General features: G+C 38.2%; 3 protein-coding genes across 3 annotated transcripts in view; all 3 read left to right on the forward strand.

Moving 5' to 3' along the window:
* Positions 1-4516, forward strand: part of LOC106129796 (uncharacterized) — a 40003-nt gene extending 35487 nt beyond the window's left edge. Inside the window, exons 2-4 of the mRNA XM_013328468.2 lie at positions 2304-2531; positions 2765-3776; positions 4053-4516. Of these exons, the coding sequence (XP_013183922.1) occupies positions 2357-2531; positions 2765-3776; positions 4053-4224 (1359 nt within the window). The 5' untranslated portion in view covers positions 2304-2356 and the 3' untranslated portion in view covers positions 4225-4516. The remainder of the gene's footprint in view (positions 1-2303; positions 2532-2764; positions 3777-4052) is intronic.
* Positions 4517-5038: 522 nt separating this feature from the next.
* Positions 5039-5893, forward strand: LOC106129800 (uncharacterized). The gene has a single exon (XM_013328473.2). The coding sequence runs from the start codon at positions 5140-5142 to the stop codon at positions 5410-5412; it is 273 nt and encodes a 90-aa protein (XP_013183927.1). The 5' UTR covers positions 5039-5139; the 3' UTR covers positions 5413-5893.
* A 5939-nt stretch (positions 5894-11832) lies between these two features.
* Positions 11833-22409, forward strand: LOC106129799 (protein limb expression 1 homolog). The gene is made up of 4 exons (XM_013328472.2): positions 11833-11997; positions 18083-18273; positions 21361-21554; positions 21922-22409. The coding sequence occupies exons 1-4, from the start codon at positions 11916-11918 to the stop codon at positions 22292-22294; spliced, it is 840 nt and encodes a 279-aa protein (XP_013183926.1). The 5' UTR covers positions 11833-11915; the 3' UTR covers positions 22295-22409.
* Positions 22410-23398: the final 989 nt, after the last annotated feature.

Raw genomic sequence — 23398 nt, forward strand, 5'->3', positions numbered from 1 at the left:
TATTTATTATTCAAAGGTCAGTTTACTAATGTTTTTTAGAATATCTCCAGATCCCTATCTGGATATATCTGTACCTAAATGATGACACATTGTAAGACTGCTCACATTGACCCCCAAAAGGACCGCAGAAATAAAAAGATATATTTATAGTAACGCGTCCCATATTATAGGCATATGTATGATTCTAGAGAAAGCACCTATATACATACATAAAAATATTATCACGTCCTTATACTGCTATGCTAAGACAGACCCAACAGTTTCGAAAAGACTGAAAGGCCACGTTCAGCAGTATGGCATAATAATTAAATTGAGATTTAAATAGTGACAGGTTACAAGCCCATCGCCTATAAAACAAGCCCAAGTTAATGATTCTAAAGTATGTTTTCTAATTTTTAAAAGATTATTCGGTTTCGAATCGTATTCAAGATCGATTCTGTCGCTCTAAGTCTTTGTTTGAATTTCTTTGTTACTTTCTCATTCTGAAGTCTCATTATATATGACGTCCGCAAGGAAATATAATGGTATTTTCTTTTATATTCGACTATGATTGTTTTATGCTTTCAACAAGTAGTGTACCTACTGTGATGCTTTTGTATTGCTCGGATATTTATTAGGTTGACAATCCCAATTAATATGAATATAATAGTAGCCGAGTAGGAAGGTATGCCTTGGGAAATATAGTACGTGCTTAAAATATGGATTCATTTTACTAAGTATACCTAAATTACCTATATATTTTTTATTTATTTCTTAACCAAGATCAAGGTAAATTAACAGTTATTTATGAAGTCAAAGTTGGTAAAGTGATTAGGGGATCATTTTTCACAATTTTAATTAAAAGCATCTAAATATTTATCTTAGACGAATTGTCCGCCTGAGGTAAAAAGATTAATCGTTGTGTTTCAGGAAAGTTATGATATCATTAAACAGCGATTTTGTGCCCAAATTACGGTTAAATTTACCATTAATATTTTCGTAGGATAAGGATATTTATTCCTTACTCTCCCGCCAAATTTGAAATTGGAAGAATAAAGATTGACAGTGAAATTTTTAAAAATGGAATCGACATATTTGTCAAATGGTCCCTGGCTGTGTGTGAGTTAGGACCGACGTACTTACTTATGTCACGAGTTCAAACACGTTTTTTTATTTTTTATTTAGCGCGAGCTATTTTTTCTTCCTCTAAATGTAAAATGTGAGAAGGATCCTGTGATTCCATCTCACTTGTCGCGATGTCACAAATACAAACAATTAAAATTCCTAGAGACTGTAAGACTGGTATTTTCTCTTGTTTTTCTTGCCTAACAAATTCCTTGTCTTGTCTTATTGAGTGTCTGACGATACGTTGGCACTCACTAGGAAATTATATCCCAAAACTCTCTCGGGAACGGCTAAATAAACGACTACCTCTCACACACTAACAGCATTTACGAGGTCTACAAGAACAAATACGGTGGTCTTACTTAAAAAAGAAAATCTATTGCGAAAATCTACACGATGCAATATAAAAGTCTCAAATAGCTAATGTCTGATGTCTGAAGTACTTAGATAGAACCAGCTACCTGCCCTAGCTACCTGTATGTAGTAAGCAGCGGACCGGAGCTTCTTATATATTTTTTTAAATTATTCCACGGGCGTAGGAAAAACAGACAATTTGATATAGTATCACGCCAAGCCACAGGAAAACGACGCAAGAAAGTTAAAGGTACTTATAAAAAGTTTCAACATGTTTTCCTCTTTTTGTGAAGAACTCCAACTTTGGACTGAAAGTTATTATTTTTATCGGAATACGAAAGGAGAATAATGATGTTTATCAATTTTTTCTTACCTTTATGTTGCTGAAATACCTATTGAATAAGTATATAAGTACCTTTGGATCGTCTATCGTCACGTGTAATCTTTAAACATAACATTTGGCCTCCACTCCAGGACAATAACCACTTTTTTCATGTAAATAATGAGTAGCAAAGAAATAAAAAAAAAAATTCAGATTTCTGTGAACGGTGATATTGGGCTTGTACGGTCTTCTCAAATTTGAATAAGAACTCTTTTGCTACTCTAAGTGTATTTAGGCGGCCTGAAATCTGACACCACGATAAACATTGTGATGGGCAACAACTACTGCTGCGACAATGTTTATGGTGTAGAAGGTCCAATGAGTTGGAACTTTGAATTCGCAATTACTTAATTTGTTTAAGATGTTTTAATGTTCTTACTCCTGCCGTTCGTCTTATTCTCTTTTTGGAGAAGAGCGCGCGCCCTTGGCCCAAAATTTTAACATTTTTTTATAATCGTTCCAGGCGCAGGCGCAGGCGCAGTGGGCGCAGGCGGGGCCGGCGTGCGGCGCACTCGCATGGCGTTGCTGTACCGCGCCACGCGGCTCAAGGACCGCGCCGACACCCACGTGTTCACGTTCGTGGTCACGCGCGCCATCACCGTCGACCGTGATGACGTCAACTCCAAGGACTTCTGCTGCGCGCACCAGCGGTGGGCGGTCGCCTTGGGTCGCTCCGGAGATGCTTCGCTAGGTCTGTCTTCTTTGATAGATTATACTTGTATTGATACTAATAGCTCGAAGATACACAGGCGTGATAATTGTGTAAAATTTCCCTAAAGAGTTTATATTACATTTGCAGGCATAAAAGATGTAGATACAGATTTTTATTTTTGTAAAAGCAGAGCTCGTATACGAAAATTTTCATAATAAAAGCGGTTACACTGTAAAGAGATTTTCATTACTTAATTTTTTTTTCTTTTCCAGGTGTATACCTAGTATGGCGTGGCGTTTGCGAGGGCATGCGCGTATACGTCGATTTCACCTTCACACTACTTAGCAAAGACCACTTCACCGCCAATGAGAGCTTTTCGGGCAAGCAGGTCCGCTTCACCGCGGGCTGCGCAGCCCATGGGCGCGTGCGCTGCGTCTCCTTCGCAGAGCTCAACAAGTTCACCGACGCCCGCGGCCAGTTCTTACTCGAGCTTAGCATGTCCAAAGTGCGCACTCTATACTCGTGCGAACTTCGGGCGCCCCGGCTTGACACGCCGCCCATAGCCTTCGCCGGCTTTGACTGGTCGGTGTCGGCCAGCGGCGGCAACAATAAGGAACCACTTTCTCTACGACTTGTCCGCCTATCGGGCGAGGGCCAGATGTGTCGCGTGCGATTCGCGCTCGCTCTCGGAGAGGGCGAAAGACGCCTGCATTCGGGACCTCTCGAATGTATATGCGACGCGGACGGCCACACCCTGCCCTGGATTCCTCGGGTGCCTTCGCGTCTGCTCAGCAAGGGAGTGCGGCTGACTGTGGAACTAGTTTGGGTGACGGCACTGGCCGAGTTGGCTATCCCGGCGGGCGGCCGCGCTGTCACGTGCTACGACCGTGACAAGCAGGCCTGGGCGATTCGCTGTGACATGCAGTCGGAATCTGTTCGTCTTCATATGCTCTATAGAGACGTGCACAACGTGCCGCTCAATCACTTACGATACGTTAGCTGGTCAGCTTGGCTGTTGCGCGCGAACCCAGCCCCAGGGGAGCCGGATTCCGAAGAGTTGCCTGGTTCGCCTTTCCGGCACTACTACGCGCAGGAGCTGACAGATGATGGACTCATGATGGAGACTTCTCTTTTAGTGGAAGATATTTCGCGGCCAGGGTGCCCTTTTCTACACCCCGGCAGTGAGCTTCGTGTCCGCCTGGAATGGGGCGACACTTACTTACTCTTTCAAGCTAATTACCATGTCTATGACGATCTCTGTCGTCTGCAAGGACATCAGATGAGGTAACTTTATCCAAAGCTGTTATGTTGTTCGTACTTATGACAATAACAATAGGTAGTCACTATACATGCAACCATCCAGGATAGTAGTTAATTCTCACACTACTTATTAAATAAACGTATTTATGGATGAGAGCATCTGAATCTAGTATCTCAATCTGTTTCTGGTTGCTAGCCAATTTGTAAGAATTGTATTGCTTTTCTATGACCTTTAAATTTTGTCGGGTCCCTTCACAAAATTGTACACCCAGTTTTGAATGTTCATATATTTTTTTCCAGACGGGAGATAGCCGCTTTGCAAGCAGAAAACTATTCCCTGGAGAGGCAACTGTTCAGCTATCAAAAGAGCCTGGCGTATGCGCAGGCGCAGGCGGGGGAGCCCACCGCGGCCGACTCCGGGCGCCGTTCCCCCGCCGAACGATCTCTCTCTACAGACACGGAATATGCGTGAGGAAGATGGCTGCCATACACAATGCCACACCCCTCTTCTCTCTTTCGACTGACTCTGACATTTTTGAGCGATTTATCTATTTTTCTAGACGTTTTATGGCGAGGTGCGCCTCGTCCGCACCGCTTCTCGCCGGTCGCCTGCACTCTCGCCGCTCGATCTATCGATAGCCGATTATTATACTTGACTACTTTTCTATTTGTCTGTACATAAAATATATTTAGATATTATATATATTATGTATATTTCTTAACTTGAAACTCGAGTTCATATACTATAACAGTCGATTTATGAATAAAAGTCCGTAAAATATTACATAAATTTGCCGTTTTATTACCATGCCATATACCTTTTCCTACACCTGATTAAAAAGCTTTGAATAAAAAATAACAACTGAATTGATTCCTTCTACATATGTAGCAAACAAACTTCAAAATCAAAGCAATCGAAGGCAGTATTTACCTACAGAATAGAAAATATTTACCTAAGAAACAGAGCGACCGCCTGTCTGCAGTCTACCGAAGTCATTATTTTATCAAGTAAGCAATCATCGTGTAGGTATTTCGCTTCTTTACATATTTTGGGCAATAAAGTTTTAATTCAATTAATTAATAAATGTACATAAAGAGTGTTTTATGTGTGTATTATAATATTCTTTACTACATAATAAAATAATAATTTAATGGCCCTACACATATTAAAGTGTGTAGGGCCATTAAATCAATGCATGAACAAATAAAAACGTTTCTGAACGAAAATTTTCTATCTTTGACAAATTATGAGAGATGTCACTGTCACTGTCTTTGACGGTGTCATCGACCCGATCAGATAATTGAAAAATTATAAGGACTTCAAAACGACTTCTTCTTATTTACGTAGCTATTATACGTAGCTGTTTGTTAAAAAATACGAATAAAAATGGCTCAAGGCAAACTAAAAGTTAAAAGCAAACTGCCCGCAGGAGCAAAAGTTAAGAAAAACAAAGGCAAAGCTGTTACAAAGCGGAGCAACGCACCTGTTCCTAGCAAATCTACCGCGGTCGAACGTAACAAGATGAAGGCTAAAGTGACAAAAATGGTGAACGCACAGGCTGAACAGCAACTCAGGGCTTTGGCCACCAGCTCTGGAGAACTGTCAGCAGCACAGCAACATGTGGCGAAGGCGCCAACGGCACCGGCGCCTGCTAAATGATACATAACCTAAAAAGGCCATGGACTGTTGTGTTTTGTACAAATGTTGTAAAATATAAGCTTAAAGTCAAGTAAATACTGTTAAATAAACAATAAGACATCTGTCTTATTGTTTTTACCTATTTGACATTTATTGAGATAATTTTTACTGATTTAAGTAAATTATTATCGCTATCAAGTGTAATTCTATTACGAAGCCAAATAGCTAAACATGGCCTATCAGCCTTTTCAAGACTGTTGGCTCTGTCTACCCCACAAGGGATATAGACGTGACCATATCTATGTATGTATTGAGTGTAAAATGTAAAAAACAATGGGTTTAATTGGATAAAAAGTAGGTATTGACATTTGGGAAAGGCCAGCTTGAAGCTCTTATAGGTTTTTAAAGTCAAAAAAAAAAAAACAATATCTGACTGTGAATAGAAGTAAACTTGTTTTAATGTTAATAAAATGTTAACTTATTTTTTATTAAATTCTAACAAATTAAATGCTTTTTATTTCTCATGCATAAAAGCATTCAGGGGAAAAAATTAATCAAAAATTTTACTACTTTTTCTAATAAGACAATAATCTATCTAACAATTCTATGGCTCAAAAAAGGTACCATTGTTATATTTATTTATTTATGTGTGTACATAAATAAATAAATATATACGGGACAAATTACACTGATTGAGTTAGCCTCGAAGTAAGTTCGAGACTTGTGTTATGAGATACTAACTCAACGATACTATATTTTATAATAAATACTTATATACATAAACATCCAAGACCCAGGCCAATCAGAGAAAGTTCGTTTATCATCATGCCCTGGCCGGGATTTGAACCCGGAACCCCCCGGTGTCACAGACAAGCGCACTATCGCTGCGCCACAGAGGCCATCACATATTTATTTCATACATCTCACATATTTATTTCTCATGGAATAAGCAGAGCCAACGGTGTCGAAAAGACTGAAAGATCACATTGGGATTTGCGACTCTTCAATGCATACAAAGTTGCGGGCAACAGCTAGTATATAAATATAAATGAATATTCTACAGTTTTTCTGCATGGATAGTGAAGCAGCTTCCTATTTTCAGTCCAGTTTTAAATAGGAAAATAATTATCTGACTATCATCAGCAGACTAGCTGTGCCCACGACTTTGTCCGTGTGGAATAGTTATTTTGGGCATCATTGAAACCCTCAAGGATGAATAATTTACCCTGTTTTTTTGTCACATTTTCCATTATTTCTTCGTTCCTGATAGTTGCAGCGTCATATTATATAGCCTAAAGCATTTCTCAATAAGTGGTCTTTTCAACACAAAAAGAATTTTACACAAATTCAATTCAACCAGTAGTTCCTGAGATTAGCGCGTTCAAACAAAAAAACAAACTCTTCAGCTATATAATATTAGTATAGATGTGTACTTTTAACGTACCTAACACAAGGCAGGCAACCCTCTTGCCACAACCAATAAAGCCATTTTAGAAGTATGTACGAACTATTTTAGATGTATGAGAAAAGGAATTCCCTCCCCACATCTATCTTCTGCGATACATCTAACTTGAAGATTTTCAAGGTAAGAGTGAATGGGCTCTATTTGACTTGCGTACACCACCTAAGGCCTGATATTGCTTACCACCAAGGTCAAACACACTTAAATCTACTATGAAAAAATTAAAAAAGTAAGAATCTGCATATGTACCTATGTAATTTTTTTTTCACTTTATCTACATAATGAAATGGACATAATGCCGTTTGGCATTCTGCAACAGTCTACCAGCTCTCCTCTTAAATTATTCCCATTGAAAATTGTGCGCGCTCTATAGACAAAGGAGGTGGTGCTCAATTAGAACAAGCCAGGTTTAAAGGCACAGAGTGCGGAGATATCAAAGGGCAAGTACAAATTGTTTTCATACCGCTTCATTTGCTCAACGCCGCGAGAACAGATGATCAACATTAGATTTTTAAGCTGAAGTTCCATTATACAGATTTGATAAGAAACTTTTAGCCTAGCACACGTTGTTATTAGAAGGAAAAGTGGGAAACGGAGGTAGTTGTAAGGTGGTAAGCGCGACCCTTAAAATATATGGCCAAAGTTATAAATTTACTAATTAATTTGTTCCAACTTTACGAGTATTACAATAACGTCGTTAAAGTAAACGCAGCACTTTATTTCTACAATCATGCCAGTAAGAAGCGGAGTTTCTTTACACAAATCGTTTTATATAGATACTTAATATCTTTTTATATCATATATTAAAATTATGATCTTTAAATATAAGTAACTAGAGAATTAACTTTCATTCTCGCGGGTCTTTTCGGAAATACTCTCATAGTCCACCCCCTAAATCATAAAAGAAATCTATATGCCAATTAAGTCTCTAGATCAATGGTTCGGGCTATGCCATCTCTGTCAGTCACTTAGCAACGGAAGAGATCTAGATATTAATTAGATTAGTTTCTATGCATTATAAATAAAAAACTAGAATTTGTAAATTTATACCTAGACTAGAGATCTTCGTGTTTTTGTTTCCCTGCCTTGAGAAGGGTCGGATGGAAGATTAGCAAAAGTAATGGGATGTTCTAGATAGATATAGGGCATTTGCAGGACAATATGCAAATTCAGCTCCCTGCGACGCTGGGAGATAGGCTTAAAGTTTCTCGAATATATTAATTTGCAGCTTGACTAGGTAATAGTGAATTTTATTGTACAAAATATTTTAGTAACTGCCGAATAGCAAATTATATTTTTCAAGAGATGAATTATTAGTCGTTAACGTGTAAAAATCAGACTATCAGCAAATATCTAACAAATTATTTCAGTAAGGTATTAACAGCATCACGCTTCGTCATATTTCATTTGTTTTATCGGAAAACTCATCGTAAAGACAAAATTCATTACTACCTCTAATTTTCTATGAGTGAAGACGCTTCAGTAGCAAATTTTATATTAAATCTGATAGTCAAGACATCTGGTTGGCGTGCATTGGATGAGGCCTACGTCCTGCAGTAGAAGAAGAAGAATAGTCGAATACAGAAGTCCGACATTACACAAAGGGGTAACAAAATACCCATAAAATTCTGCCAGATTAGTTGTACAAGAAAACCACGATGGCGCTGTATTACTTAACTATTCACTATACAATGTTTCTTGGACTATATGTAATCTCTGTGTTTTATACATGTGGACTACCACGAAATGAACAAGAGGCCCATATGAGTTTTTGGCACCATGGCACAAGAGCACCACATTTTTTTAGATTAAGTATGTATTAATAATATTTTTTTTAAGATTAAGTTTAATATATAGTTTTACTTTGTATTAATTAGTTTGTAATGATATTATAGTAAATAATTCAAATAAATTATATTAATTGACATAAAAAGAAGACGTTACGTACGTACCTACGTTTACCAGGATCTCATGACGATATAGTTAGCCCATAGGATCCAAAGCTAATACATATATTTTCTCGACACAAGTACTTTACAAGTAAAGTAATTTGGTGAAATTTATAACGAAATCGCAGCTTAACCTGTACCGTTCGTCGATTAGCTGGCGGGACTGATCGATCGGCTATCTCTTGTCCTTTGGTTTGCTCATTTGTCTAGTCCTTGCTTCTAACACAAATGGACCCTAATTGCACATTTGTACAGTCAATTTTCTATCGTGCTCTTCCCGTTAAGAACCACGTTCTTTAACGTCAATAGGTTAGTACACATTTATACATACATACATAAAATCACGCCTCTTTCCCGGAGGGGTAGGCAGAGACTACCTCTTTCCACTTGCCACGATATCTGCATACATATCTCACATAAAATATAAAAGCGTCGGTGAATCAGTGGTCAAGTCCAACTTACATGCATATCCGTATAAATACCCGCTATACTTTGCTTGGTGGTATCTCGGACGTTTCAAATCATGTTACAATGATACGTAGATACCTAACGACTGTAAACCAACGGGTAACTGCTCCATCTGAACGGCAGAATTTTCTTGTTTCAAGTTGTTAACACGCCAACTATTGTTAATGAAGGAGTTTATTACCTGTATTATTTATACTCGTATCAGTTAAAGGTAAATTTAAGGCAATGCCGGATTAATCCGACCAGGTGTCGGATTTTCCCTTCAATAACAAAAAAGTTAAGTAAGATTCATATTGGTGGTAGAGATTGCTTGTCTTTTAGTCATATTATGTACCAGTCGAATAAATATTATTGCTAGGATTATATATTGTGCATGCCACTGCGCTAATGGTTAAAAACATGTTAGTAATAATGTAACTAAGCTATAAATTATGCAGTTAATTTATAAGATGCCATAGGTAAGGTTAATTAAATGTTAGCGGCTAAATGAATAAGGAAAATGTCATAGATCGGTTGTGAATGTGCAAGCATGGGTAGAAATAACTTGATATTTAAGTACTAAAGTACTAATGGTACCTAGGTACTTTTAGTCGCTTTTAACGACATCCATAGTAAAGAGATGGCGTCGTCCCATTCTAAAGTGTCGACACGGTTTCTCATAAAAGTCGATTGTTATTTTCTGTAATTTTCCACTGGATTGCTTTGTATGGTGTCGTGTGAGACATAAGTGTGTCGGTGCTTACCTTAACCAGACATTGTCACATACTGAGACGAAACCGGGATACGATACAAGGGTTGAACTTCAGAATAATCAATAAACCAAAAACTACTTGACGGATTTTGATCTAGTTTTGGCACTGAAATAGATAACCTAGACTTTCTAATTGGGCGAATTTTACTTATTGATTTTCCACGGCATCAAAAGAACGAGATCATTTCTAGTCAGTACTATTTTAAAAATTGGTTATAATAACATAACTCCAAAACCATCTAATTACTTAACCTTAAAATATCCTGAGTTTCAGCGACTTATTTGTGCCTGTAGTGTACATTTTACACTAGATGCTATAAAGATCGTTAGGTGCAGTAAGCTGGTGGTTATGCAGCTTAACTCTTCATCGATGTTTTCTTATTAGCCGCCAAGAGACTTATTGATTATGTTTAATCTGGAACACTACTAATTTAAATCGAGCAAAAAATGTAACGGCCAACCTGTTGGTGAGTGGTTACCGCTCCTACGAATTATTAAGCCTTATACAACGTCTGTCTCAAGGATATGTCTAAAACGCGAGACGCAAAATTTGCACCGACACACATCTCAATTAGTCAGCGCTCAAAGGTCAACGGCGGCCAACAACTTTTGGTCATTACACAAAAACCGAAGTAATCCCATCCTGATGTCGCCGCGGCCAGCCCTGGCGGGGCAGAGGAGGGGATGATGCGTCGATTTCGCCGAATAACATTAATAAATGCAGGCACTGGGACCGGCTAATGACACGCGCGTTGCAGATATTTTTTATCGCGAATTTAAAACATAAACTGGTTGAGGCAGTAGCAGCTCCCTCTCCCCCCGCCGGCCTGCCCCCTTCCCGCGTGCACCTCTGCATAGTTCACCGCTCTTGACCGCGCGCGATCGACACCTTTCGCCTGTTTTCTAATCACACTCATTTGCAAACATCTTAATTATTACCCACATTTGGATACAACGGATCATTAGACCTAAAGTAGGCGCAGCTAATCCGTGGTACAACCATATTTGCGGTTGTAATCGGCAAAGCTAATCAAATTTAGCAACAAATTCCGTTCGTAGCGAGTTAAGTATCGCGTTGATGTCTTTTGTAGGGGCCAGATAAACGTCGCTTTGCACACTCCTGCGCAGATTGCATTCGCTAGGGTTGCTAACTGTTACTTGATGCCTGCCAGCGTTAGCTATAGAGCTAGATATGAAAAGATCGAGGTGTTTCCATGAGTCCATGAGCGGTGATATCGAGTGGTACAATAAATCCGGTTGTGCGCCGGCGCATGGCGGGTTGCAATTAAAGTAGTGTCGCGGGCTGCGAGACCGTGCGAAAGTGAAGCGGCCACAGAGTGGGGAACAGAAGGAGGCAGGTGACCACCAAGCCTCACAGATTATAATCACATGAGTTGCCAAAGGCACTAAGATAAGGGCACTAAGAATATCAGAAGACCCCGTGTAGTGTGCGGGGAATCCGTATGCCTTGGTTTTTTACTGAAGACAAGAATCATTATGTCTTCTACACTTGACATCCTAAACCCTTCGTTTCCGTGAAGTTGTCTTCATCAACTGGGTTTTTGTTTTGTAGATTTGCTATCCCTTTTTCACATGTTACTTAAAAATGATTCATACAATTGCGATCATGTAGAGGATAACCATTACGGTGATGCTTCATAGGTGTTCTGGACTAGGTTCCACCAATCTGTGGCTAGTTGCACCTGAAGTCCTGTCAGGACACGTTGCCTGCATGATTCATAAAGTCATCTGAGTTCAGCGTATTTAATTATTCTGTGGAGGGTTTGCGGTGGTTAGTGTGCGCAGACGACTGCGGAGGCCGGCAGTCCGCGCGCGGAGCCCGACTCGGACGCACGCGTCGCTGGAGCCGTCATGTCGCCGTAGGGGCGCCCCCATGGTGTACCCGGAGGCGTCCCGATGGGGCGCGCCCGACCGCGACCCAGGCCTCGCACCCCTCTACGATGACGTCTACAGAGGTCAGCTGATTTTTGCATCCGCACCATCCATTGTTCTCCGTATTTATAACCTCACTCCCCACCTTGTTTACCAGCCCCCTTGTTTTCATAAAACATGCCTAACAGACTCTTTGTAGATAGCTTTCAGAAGTATAACAACTTGATAAGCGGTAAGTCTTTTATTGTTTTGTTTCTAAACTGTGTTAGCGATACGGCAAATGTGTGAAAGTTAGTATTGAACAAAAGATAGAAACTTGGGAGGTGTACGCGAGCTAACGCGGCGGCATCTTGATTTATATCCGGTCCCATTGCAGCTATTGCAAGCTTCGCGAAATTGCACAATCAGTCCCCTGCCGCTTGCGACACCGCTGAGACACTGGCTCTCTTGAGAAGGAATAACTTTATATTGCTCTCGATTGAGCAGCTGATTCCTTCTCGGCAGAATCGTATTTAAATATTCATTATTCCATTGTAATATATGCAATCAACACAATTTTTATAGCGTTTTAACGACACGGAAAGCCCATAAAGTTTGTATCGTGCGCGGTCTCGACACTTGGATACTTACTGATACAACTTCTGTTTTTTGACATAAAATATTAAAATCCTATAATTTATTTTTAGTTATCTGATGACAAGCAATTAACGTCATCTTTGGCGAATGGTTTTGTAGTTTTCTGATAAATTAACTATATCTGTGTGGAAATATTATAATTTTTGAGATAGCAAATAGAAGTAGAGATCTGAAATTGAATGAATTTAGCATGGTACTGTTTTAGGAGTGGCTTTAAAAGATTTAGTCACTGTAAATAAGGAAAAAATAGAAAGTTCAATAAATTCTAAAATTATGTTGATACAATAATAAGAATAAATTTTAATTATTTTATATGAGACCATAGAATCGGATTCCACATCGATTTTGCACATGTTAGCCTTATTCATCATTAACTAAAGCACAAAAACATAGCCTCTGTCTCCCATCTTTAGGCAAGGGAACGTGCAACCATAGATGTGTCTTTTTTTCAATTTCTCCTGCAGTTGTTTAAGGATCTCCTCATTTATTTTCCACCTGTCTTGCTCCATTTTATTAGACTTTACCATTGTCGCAAAACGGCCCTGTTTCGTTCTTTGAAAGCTTTCAGTGCACCCGACAAAGCTCGTTTGCGTTCGAGAGCTTCGCACGAGCTTCACAAGCTTGCGTCTCACAATGATACTGTTATCTTCTAGACAATACACTTTTCCCAAGGTTTTAATCTCTCAAACGGTTGTTGCCGACTTTGTTTATACTCAAAACTGTTCTTTGTAATAGAGAAATAAACAGACTTCAGTGTTTATAACGGATTATTAACTATTCAACTGCTAGTTTCGCCTCCTTTGTCTTTAACCCTTACGGCGCAGACAGAGTCTCGAAAATAACGAGATCGAACGCCACGTTTAGTTAAAAATCACGTAGATTTAGTTAGCCCCAAAGTAAGTTCAAGACTTGTTCTTATAGGGATATAATTCAAACGATACTAATTTATTGACAGTTTCGCAGTAAGGATTTTCAGGAGTAAATATAAAAAAAAATTGTCTAGCTTATTGGCCAATTTCCCTAGATAGAAAATTAACCGATTCATTGCGGATGACGCCAATGATCGTCATTGATTTTTTTTAATCAATGACGCTCATTGAATCGGTTAATGAAAATTATCATATTTTCATAACACTCTAACCCTTTAAAATATTTGTACCGGTCTCCATCGACGTGACAGCTACGCGTTTTTAAAAGTTCTCCCATTGGTCTCCGTGAGCTTCCCGCCATAATTGAGAGCTTAAAAGCCGACGCTTTAAGCTCAATTAAACCTTGAAAATTGAACTGTCTCTAGGAAATTCAAACTGTACTGTTATGGCCGTACAAAATCGCCATGAACCGACGTGAGTGCGTGATCATATGAGCTTACAATTATATTATTTTAGATCTTTGTCCCGTGCATACTTTTCGATTTTAAGCTAAAAACAAAGAATTTCATAACGACCATAGTACATATTGAGTGATGTTTGTATGTAAGACATTCAAAATTTAAAATAATATATATATTTATTCAACTTCTGAATCACAAAGAAGGTTTCTGTTTAAGTAAAAGCATAAAAGACTTACTCGTTTAATTATACAAACAAAAATTAAATTCGCAACGCACATTTTTATTTGACTAACATTTCTTTTTGTATTTTGATACTTTGGTATTTGGTAAGAGTATGTCTTCCAGGTACATTCAAATGTCTGAATTGCTTTACAATTCTATAAAAAACAATCGCTCTTCCTATAAAAAATTAAAGTTCTCTTGTATTCTCCCAAGTTCACTAATAATAGAGTATTATTATTTGAATATTACCCTGGAGGCTTGTAACTATAGATAATACACCATATTTGATGAGATACAGGCAAATAAAAAAAATTAACGAAATTTTGGGAAATTCGGAGAATTTTAATTTTCAAAAATTATCCCGATGTTATCCCTAGATTCAGCGGTTAGGCTGTGCGTTGATAATGCCAGTTAATCAGTCAGTCAATGTCGTCTTTTAAATATTTAAATAGATTTTAATCCGAATTCAATGGGTTTATCTGAACTTCACATCAAAAATACAGCAGAATAGGTACAAAAGTAAAAAATATATCCCTATAATTACTACTGGTCCAGTAAGCTCATTTGAAGCTCACGCAGCGCGCAATGAGAGCAAAGCTTTCGAGCTGCGCAAATTGAGCACAAAGTACAATTAGTGTCGTCGAGCAACAGATATACAGACATCATGGCGGATTCCAGGCAAAAAATATTATAAGCCGATTATGCTGGAGGCTTTGCATGTCGATTTCGCTTTGAGTTAAACTAGCTATGTTCTGCGGGATTTCTTATAACACCGACAATTGTATTTTTTTTCGCTGTTTTGCTGTGAAAATTTCCAGAATTAAAAAGTAGGCAATCTAGCTATGCTTCTGAATGTGTAATCTATCTCAGTGCTATTCAATTGAGTCTGTTTTTTTTTTGTGTTTGTCACTACTTTTTCAAACAAAAATTCAATTCTATTCTGTCTATCGTATTACATATTATGGATTTCGATAATTTTTTTGTGCGTTGTTCTTTTGTAATTAGTGTGTAGAATTTTTCGGCACAGTGATTCGAGTACTTGCATTTGAGTTTGCCTAATTTTTATTTTTTATATTATAAAATATCTATAGTATATAATACCTTTAGTTTCGTAACTATTAAACTCCAAAATGTGCAATAATTTCATTTTGTTACACGCTTTGGAGTTTAGTTCAATCTAAGGTATTTCTCTTAATGGAAATATCTAATCCGTACTTTTGATACAATGAGATATCTCTCATATAATTTCTTGATTTAATATTGCGAGGAACGCTAGTCATTGGAAAATAAACAAGAAATAAATAAAGAAGAAGTTCACGAGTTTCAAATAATTAGTTAACAAGACACTTAGACAAAGGAGTAGGTACTTTAATTCATATCGCTGTTCGAAAAGAAATATTCGAAAATGTTGAGTTTGTTAAATTAGATTTGGTTAAAGACTGAAAATTGATTAAAAAAATTTCTTTTAATCATAAAAATCAACGGATTTCGTTTTGCGGAGTAACAAGCACAATTAAAGTAAATTATGAACAGGCTTATTGAATCATGGAGTTGCTTACCTTACCGATGTCTGCCACCTACATTACCTACTACGTTTAAGGTCAATCTCTTCCGGGCGAGGCGTGGGCGATTTTGACAAAATTCGTTATTCATGCTAATGATGTTTTAATTTGCATAAACTTAAAACGAAACGAACTAATTTAGTATTGTAAGATCTATTCTTTTTGGCTATTTTTATTTAAACATCCTCCTCCTTCCAGACCCTACCACGCCACGATTCAGGAAATTCAAAGAACTACTGTTTGTTACCCGACATATACCAATTAATGAAATAACATTTTGATGTAGGAAAGGCAAGAAAGAATTCACGTGAAATCTTTTGCAATCTGTCGTTTCTGCAAAATCGGAAATTATGCCATATCCACAGTAATATAGGCTCGATTTTTGCGTAGAAATGCCCGGGCATTTAAAGCAAATTGGGAAAGTTCCCAATTTATCTGGGCATTTATTTGGTATTTTTCCCATGCCATAAATGTCTGGGCATTTGCCCATCTCTATTTCTGCGGTCATGTCTCTATCATTTTCTCCGTAGTTCAGAAAATTAATCTGAACTCCGACTTATTTCCCATACCCCGATAACCATATTGTCTCAAATCTTAGGCGCACCGTTCATTGAATAAAAAAATTTAATTAATGAATAAAAATTAATGTAAAGTTTATTTTTATTCTTTTAAACTATATTTCAATAATCTCTAAATAGAATAAAGTAGGTGATAAAGTAGATACTTGTATCTACATTCTTATTCATATTTACTCACATTGTCGTATAAGATTAACGCGAACTTCGACGGTCACATTATCTGTGTATGTTTATTATTCATTTCAACATACTTACCATATGTTTTAACTCTTTTGGTAACCAAGAGCCTTAGTCATTCTATTAAAAAAACAATATATTACGACACTTCATAAAGACGCATTTGAAATTAAATTTTTGGAATCACATAAACATTTTTACATATGTATATACAAATTAATTACGTTTTTATAAACCATGGGACCATGTTTTATGAGCGATGAGCCTAAAATGCATCGAACAGAGAGTAGAAAGTCTCCGCTTTCTAGAGCTTGAGACAAAGCTTTATAGCTCTCAATGGGAAGACATCTCCGCGAATAGTCTGTGAAAAGATATCGGTTAGTACTCATTAGAACTAGAGTAGTCAAGTTGTCATTTAGTTAGACTATTAAGACAAATTTTAGAATTAAATAACATTATATATTTTCGTAAAAATATTTTAAATCAAATCTCATAATTGTATAAACTCAAGTGTCAATAGGCATCAGTGATTAGTTGTTAATCTATGGGTATCAAAATTGTGTAAAATTTGATAGAACATGTTAATTTAATTCTGTTAATAGTAAATTTTTGGATTTTCTACAAACTAAAATAAACGCTTTTCTGATCTACATTTTGACATATTAACAAGTAAAACATAATCGCTTCATCTTGCTTACAATGCATATAATAATGACTTCAAATAAATTTCAGGAAAAAAGATAAATCTAAATATTAAACTAAACCAGTTATGTCTGTGTTATTATTTTGACAATGCGTGTTTAATTTGCTAAATGGGTTTACCATTAATTAATTTGTGATTGTTTCAAACGTATTGTAAATATCTGCTGCTGTGTGTGCAAATAATAATTTCGGTCAGAGTTAACATGGATTCCCAAATAATTAAACGTAGGTAGATAAAATTTTTTATTCACTTAAATATTTAAAGTTATATTAAAGCTGTAATAGTTTTAATGGAATTCATTTTTGAATACTTTTTATTTAATTTTCACCTTGCATAACACTCACCGCTCGACTGACTGTTGGCAAAAGCGTAAATATATCTTCATACATTTCTCTAAACTTGTCGTTCACTAGCTAAATCACCAAAAATCCCAAAACGTGACTAAGAGTTTGCCAATATTGGTAAACTCTTAGACATTTTTATGACAGAAACTTGAACACATTTTTCTATTAAATTGTCCTTTTCGATTCCTTGCCGTCATTCATCCTTTTAAAAGAATATGACATTATTTCAAAATACCTTTTTTTTGTTTTTTTTATAGGTAGTCGAATATTTGATTTAATAAAATTGAACGGTGGTAGTGAGAAATTTCGGAATTCGTTAAAATTTTATTAATTTCTTGTAAACCAATTAATTTCTTGAAAAGAATTTATAACCAAGAACAACAAATTTGGACAAAAGATTAAGTAGTCACTTTCGGTTAATATTTGTAAAAAGATACTTTTGTTATATACGACATTCAACAACACACGCACCATAGATATATCCTAAACCTTCTATTCCCTCTCAAAACAGAGCTATACTAATGTTATACCTTTCCCAAACTATAAATCTTTCTCACACTAATTAATTTTCCTAATCTAAAACAAACAGAAACGTAAAAATCCGATCATCTTGCAGCGGATGGCGTACTCTCGACAGTGAACGTGGTGGAAGCCCTGCAGGAGTTCTGGCAGATGAAGGCGGCTCGGGGGGGCGGCGCGGCTGGCGGGGGAGGGGCGCTGGTCATCTACGAGTCCGTCCCGGCCGCGCACCCCCCCTACGTGTGCTACGTCACGCTGCCGGGTGGAGCATGCTTCGGCAGTTTTCAGGTGAGACTCTTGAACAACTGGACATCATCATCCTCCTAATGATAATTCCGGTTGCGTCCTCACCTCTATGGAGTAAAGCGGCAAATGTTACCCGTTTGGCCTCCGCAACAATTGCAGGAGAACCTTACCCATATTGGATGTTAAGTTATACTAGATGAATGTGTTACTTTGTCACCTTTTACGACGTGCTAAGGAAATTGTTGGAGTGGGCTACACTAAGTGCACTCGGCACTTTATCCTCTTGGAATTATTCCTGGTTTCATCCTATTTGTGGTCAGTAAAAGACCTGTAATCATGATCCTGGAGAGAGTGACTCTCCCGGATGACCTTCGTAATTCCTGTTACCTCAACTTCGTTACATTATAAGTTGTAGATCGTAATCTTCGGTGAGTCCTAAGGTTCAATCCTGACTCATACCAGCATGAAGAGGGTGTGATCCATCACGACTGAAGCATCCATTTATGATGAACCATCAAATTATGCTCTTTAAATATCTTCCTATAAATTAAAAGTAAGTAGGCTAATAAACTTAGGATTAGCAACCTCAAATGGATTTAAACAATTTTTATATTTTACTACATACATACGTATGGTCACGTCTATATCCCTTACGGGGTAGACAGAGCCAACAGTCCCGAAAAGACCGAATGGCCACGCTCAGCTATTTGGCTTAACGATAAAATTGAGATTCAACTAGTGACAGGTTGCTAGCCCATCGCGTAAAAAGAATTCCAAGTTTGTAAGCCTTTCCCTTAGTCGCCTTTTACGACATCCATGGGAAAGAGATGGAGTGGTCCTATTCTTTTTTGTATTGGTGCCGGGAACCACACGGCACCAATACAAAATGTTTATATTTTACTTGCCGGTTCTATAAAATGGGACCACTTCATATCTTTCCGATAGACGTCGTAAAAGGCAACAAAGGAATAGGCTAATTTAACTTTTTTTTTTTTGTGATTTCACTGACGACCTTCACTATTTGAATCTCTATTCCATCATAAAGCTTGACAGCTGAATGTGGCCTTTCAGTTCGTGAAATATAATCTAAACTAATATTCTAAAGCGGAAGGGTTTGTTTGTTTCTTTGAACGCGCTAATCTTAGGAACTACTGGTTCGAATTGAAAAAATATTTTTGCGTTGAATAGACCATTTATCGAGGAAGGCTTAAGGCTATATAACATCACGCTGCAACCAAAACGAGCAAAGAAATAATATATAAAATGTGAAAAAACGGGGAAAATTATTTATCCTTAAGGGGTTCAATGATGCCCAAAATAACTATTTCACGTGGATGAAGTCGCGGGTACCCCTAGTAATGTTAAATTTCGTTCACAAGCCAAGGCAAATCATCATCCATTCGCCAGAGCATTGTATTGCTAGTCTTGTACCGTGTTTGCATCGAATTGAATCTCAAATCTCGCCTTAGCATGTGACCTTGCATCAGATATTCTCGAATTGTCCTTTGATGTGGACGACACAAAACAAGAATGTACAGAAAGATGCGTTTTCTATAATATTTTGTTTTTGGTTAGAATTACTTGAAATTCAAGGTTAACTTAATACAATATTAATATCTAGTAATTTGCAACAAAGATTGCTTTATGGCTAGCCAGCTACTACGTTGCTCATTTCATTTTTTTTCCGGTCTGCAGTGTCATCAGTTCTAAGACTATGCACGCATAACATCTTTCGCGACGTTAAGTCAAGATTTCTTCGGCTTACGCCTTCTAACTTTTCCCGGCGGAGGCGGCATAGCTTGACATTTGTTCCCTAGATACTATAATACTTTTGAGGTGCCATGTGGTTCCCGGCACTAAAGATTAGGACCACTCCATCTCCTTCCCATGGCTTTTGTAAAAGGTGACTGAGGGATTGGCTAATGAACTAGGGATTCTTCTTGTAAGCGATGTGCTAGCAATCTGTCACTATTTGAATCTCATTTCTATCATTAAGCCAAACATTTGAACGTGGCCTATCACTGTTTGCGAGACTGTTGGCTCTGTCTACCCCGCAAGGAATATAGACGTGATTATATGTATGTATGTATACTTATATTCTGCCCTGGTATAACTAAAATGCCGTTATCGTCAAAAACTGCGGTAAAAATTTAAACATATGCCATACATCAATGAGAACGCCTATTTATGACTTAAAGGTACCAAAAAGTCGTATATACAGATCGAAAGAGATTTTTTTTTCTGGTATAAAAGGTGTAAATCCTGATGTCAGATAACGGCATGGCAGTATTTTTCTATACCCTGGTTATTTTGTGTGTCGGAGCACCGACATTGAATGCTAATGCCGGTTCTCGCGGGCAATGCAAAGCGCGCACGGTGCAGCGACGCTGATCTTTCAATTACAACCAGACTGATCCTCTGAGGGAACCATTGGCAATACTCTGAAACTCCATACATGTTTCAGGGAATCCTCCAGGACTGTCTTCCACTGTATGACAATGTGTGAGATTAGGGAAGGAAAACAATGTGACAGATTACAATGTCAATGGAATTACAAGATGTGTGAAATTGTTTCGATAAGCACGCCTTTTTTCTGGAGGGGTAGGCAGAGATTACATCTTTCCATTTGCCACGATCTCTGCATACTTCCTTCGCTTCATCCACATTCATAACTCTCTTCATGCAAGCTCGGCGGTTTCCGGTACTCTTGACCTGACCCTTTACCAGGACGTCCTTAATTTGATCAAGACATGTTCGTTTAAGCCTTCCCACTCCGACCTTTCCCTCCATACCCAAAATACCAAATGTACTAACTAAGAAATAACAACACACTTACTTAAATATTCCCACGGGAGCCCAACTATTAAGTTAAGCTTGACTGACCTCAACTCAGTCATTTGAACCTTGATGGGAAATAGATAAGCAGCGACACTACATATTTTGGGCACTGAATACAAATATAACACTATCCCACAAACACCCATTGCTGTAGGTACCACTCTTCAGATTGAACTAGCATCATATGAGGAATGCGCTGCCCTCGCTTTCTCAAACAGCGCACTCTTTCTTGACTCTATATACAACGATGAATTTTCTACTCAATTATCCTAACCAATATTTGTTTTTCAGAACTGTCCAACAAAAGCTGAAGCGCGGCGCAGTGCTGCCAAAATAGCGCTGATGAATAGCGTGTTTAATGAACACGAGTCCCGCAGGATCTCAGAGCACTTCATAGAGAAGGCCGTGGCTGAAGCGAGAGCCTCCTTCGCCGGAGACGCCGCCACACACCACCAGGACCCGAGCGCCGGCATCGCTGCCTTTAGGTGAGACCATCTCTTTCTATGTTAGAGCTCTGTTAGAAGTAAAGTGCTGGAGGTGTGTTTAACGAGCAAAAGTCTGAGAGGATTTCAGAACATTTCATAGAGAATGATGCCGACAGATATTATAATATTCTAAAAAGAAAAAAGAAATTCGTACAAATTTGAAATAATTTGAAGACATTGCATCAAAGTCCCTTTTCTGCCATTGAAATGTAATCTTATGTAGAAGTGTGTACTTAATCAAACTACATATAATAAGCCCGGAAATATGCGACTCCAACAGCAGAGTCCGAAGCCCCAGCCAAATTATGTTTCCTGTAAACCATGTTAAATGGATGTTTCTTGTAACTAACAACCAATTGCTCCACAGATTTATGCTAGAAGCAAACAAGGGGCGGACGATGTTGGAATTCCAAGAGCTGATGACGGTGTTCCAGTTGCTGCACTGGAATGGATCCCTGCGTGCCATGCGCGAGCGTCAGTGCTCACGGCAAGAGGTTGTCGCGCATTACTCGGCGCGCGCGCTCGACGACGCAATGCGCGAACAGATGGCGCGCGAATGGGCCGCGAGGGAGAGAGACGCGGCGACCAATGGCGGCGGGGTCATCCGCGGAGAGTTAGCCCGGGCGGAGAGAGAACTCCGCGCCGCTCGCCTCGCCGCGCGGGAGCTGCGGTTCCCGAAGGAGAAACGCGACATCCTGCTCCAGGCGGCCAGGCTCGCCCCCCCGCAGCAGCAACAGTGATCTCACCGCCATGCTCACTTTGTTATTTAAGTATAGTTTTAGTGTAAAAGTGTTTTATTTGCATTCCTATCGCCACCCATTTACTATTAACATTAAAGATAATTGATTTAATCAATCAGATTTTTATTTGTATTCATGTGATTCATCTTGCCGTTTGTAACTGTCTGTGTCCGCCCTGCGAAGGACCATCTTTTATAGAGAGGCCACGGGGTCCGTCGATGACCTTAAGCCAGGATTATTTCAGGTACAAGTTCTATGATTAAGAATAGGACGTCTCGTGGTTAATATTTTAGCGAGCTGTCGTCATAAAGCATTCTGATAAATTGCGACGCCGCTGATTTCCTGTAATAATGACATAAACTATTTAATAAGGCCTATCTGGTTAAACTCGTTTTAGAATAATGTTGCACTTCTCATTTATATATACTAATTGAATGATTTTCGATACTTAGCGGACACAGGATAAATCTTTTTGTGTTTGAAAATTGGGAATCATTATTATATCAGATAACTTTATCGAGGAAAAAATCCGAGAAAGCAAATCAAGCAATAAATTACTATTGCAAACCACGTTTAGAACTAAAGAGCCCACTATTCTCTACCAAGAGCGGTGTTTTGAAACAGCTAGTAATAACATGAAGTAAATGTTCCTATTGTTTTTATGTACTTACTGTTCTCGTACTTCCTATTCATCGTACCTACGTGCTACAGAGTGAAAAGGTAAATCGAGGGTGTGACAGCATCAGGCTGAATATTAGGCAGATTTTCCATTAGTTTAAAAATCGGGAGATTTTTTAAGATACCTACTAACACCTAGACTAATGTTTATTACAAAGAAATATTAGTTATGCTGATAATCTTAAACAATATTCAAGAATTTTATATACAAAGTAAGGACTAACAGACGACTGGTCGTAAAAGCTGTACGTACCGGAGTACTCTTTGAGGAGCGTAGAAAAGCGTTACAGTAAGTATTTTTCGAAAACCCCACTGGAAAGTAGCACAACAGAAGTGCCGTGTGGTTTCCGGCACTTTAGAATAGGAACACTCCATGTTTTTTTCATGGATGTCGTAAAAACCAACGAAGGGAATAGGCGAATTATT

Source organism: Amyelois transitella, chromosome 3 (genome assembly GCF_032362555.1).
Source record: "Amyelois transitella isolate CPQ chromosome 3, ilAmyTran1.1, whole genome shotgun sequence".
NCBI classification, from domain to species: domain Eukaryota; kingdom Metazoa; phylum Arthropoda; class Insecta; order Lepidoptera; family Pyralidae; genus Amyelois; species Amyelois transitella.

Bases quoted from the DNA above. Each gene is read 5' to 3' on its own strand.
- LOC106129799 (XM_013328472.2), top strand. From the start codon at position 11,916: ATGGTGTACCCGGAGGCGTCCCGATGGGGCGCGCCCGACCGCGACCCA. The intron at 11,998-18,082 runs GTCAGCTGATTT...ATCATCTTGCAG, and splicing joins CTACGATGACGTCTACAGAG to CGGATGGCGTACTCTCGACA. The intron at 21,555-21,921 runs GTGAGACCATCT...ATTGCTCCACAG, and splicing joins GCCGGCATCGCTGCCTTTAG to ATTTATGCTAGAAGCAAACA.
- LOC106129800 (XM_013328473.2), top strand. From the start codon at position 5,140: ATGGCTCAAGGCAAACTAAAAGTTAAAAGCAAACTGCCCGCAGGAGCA.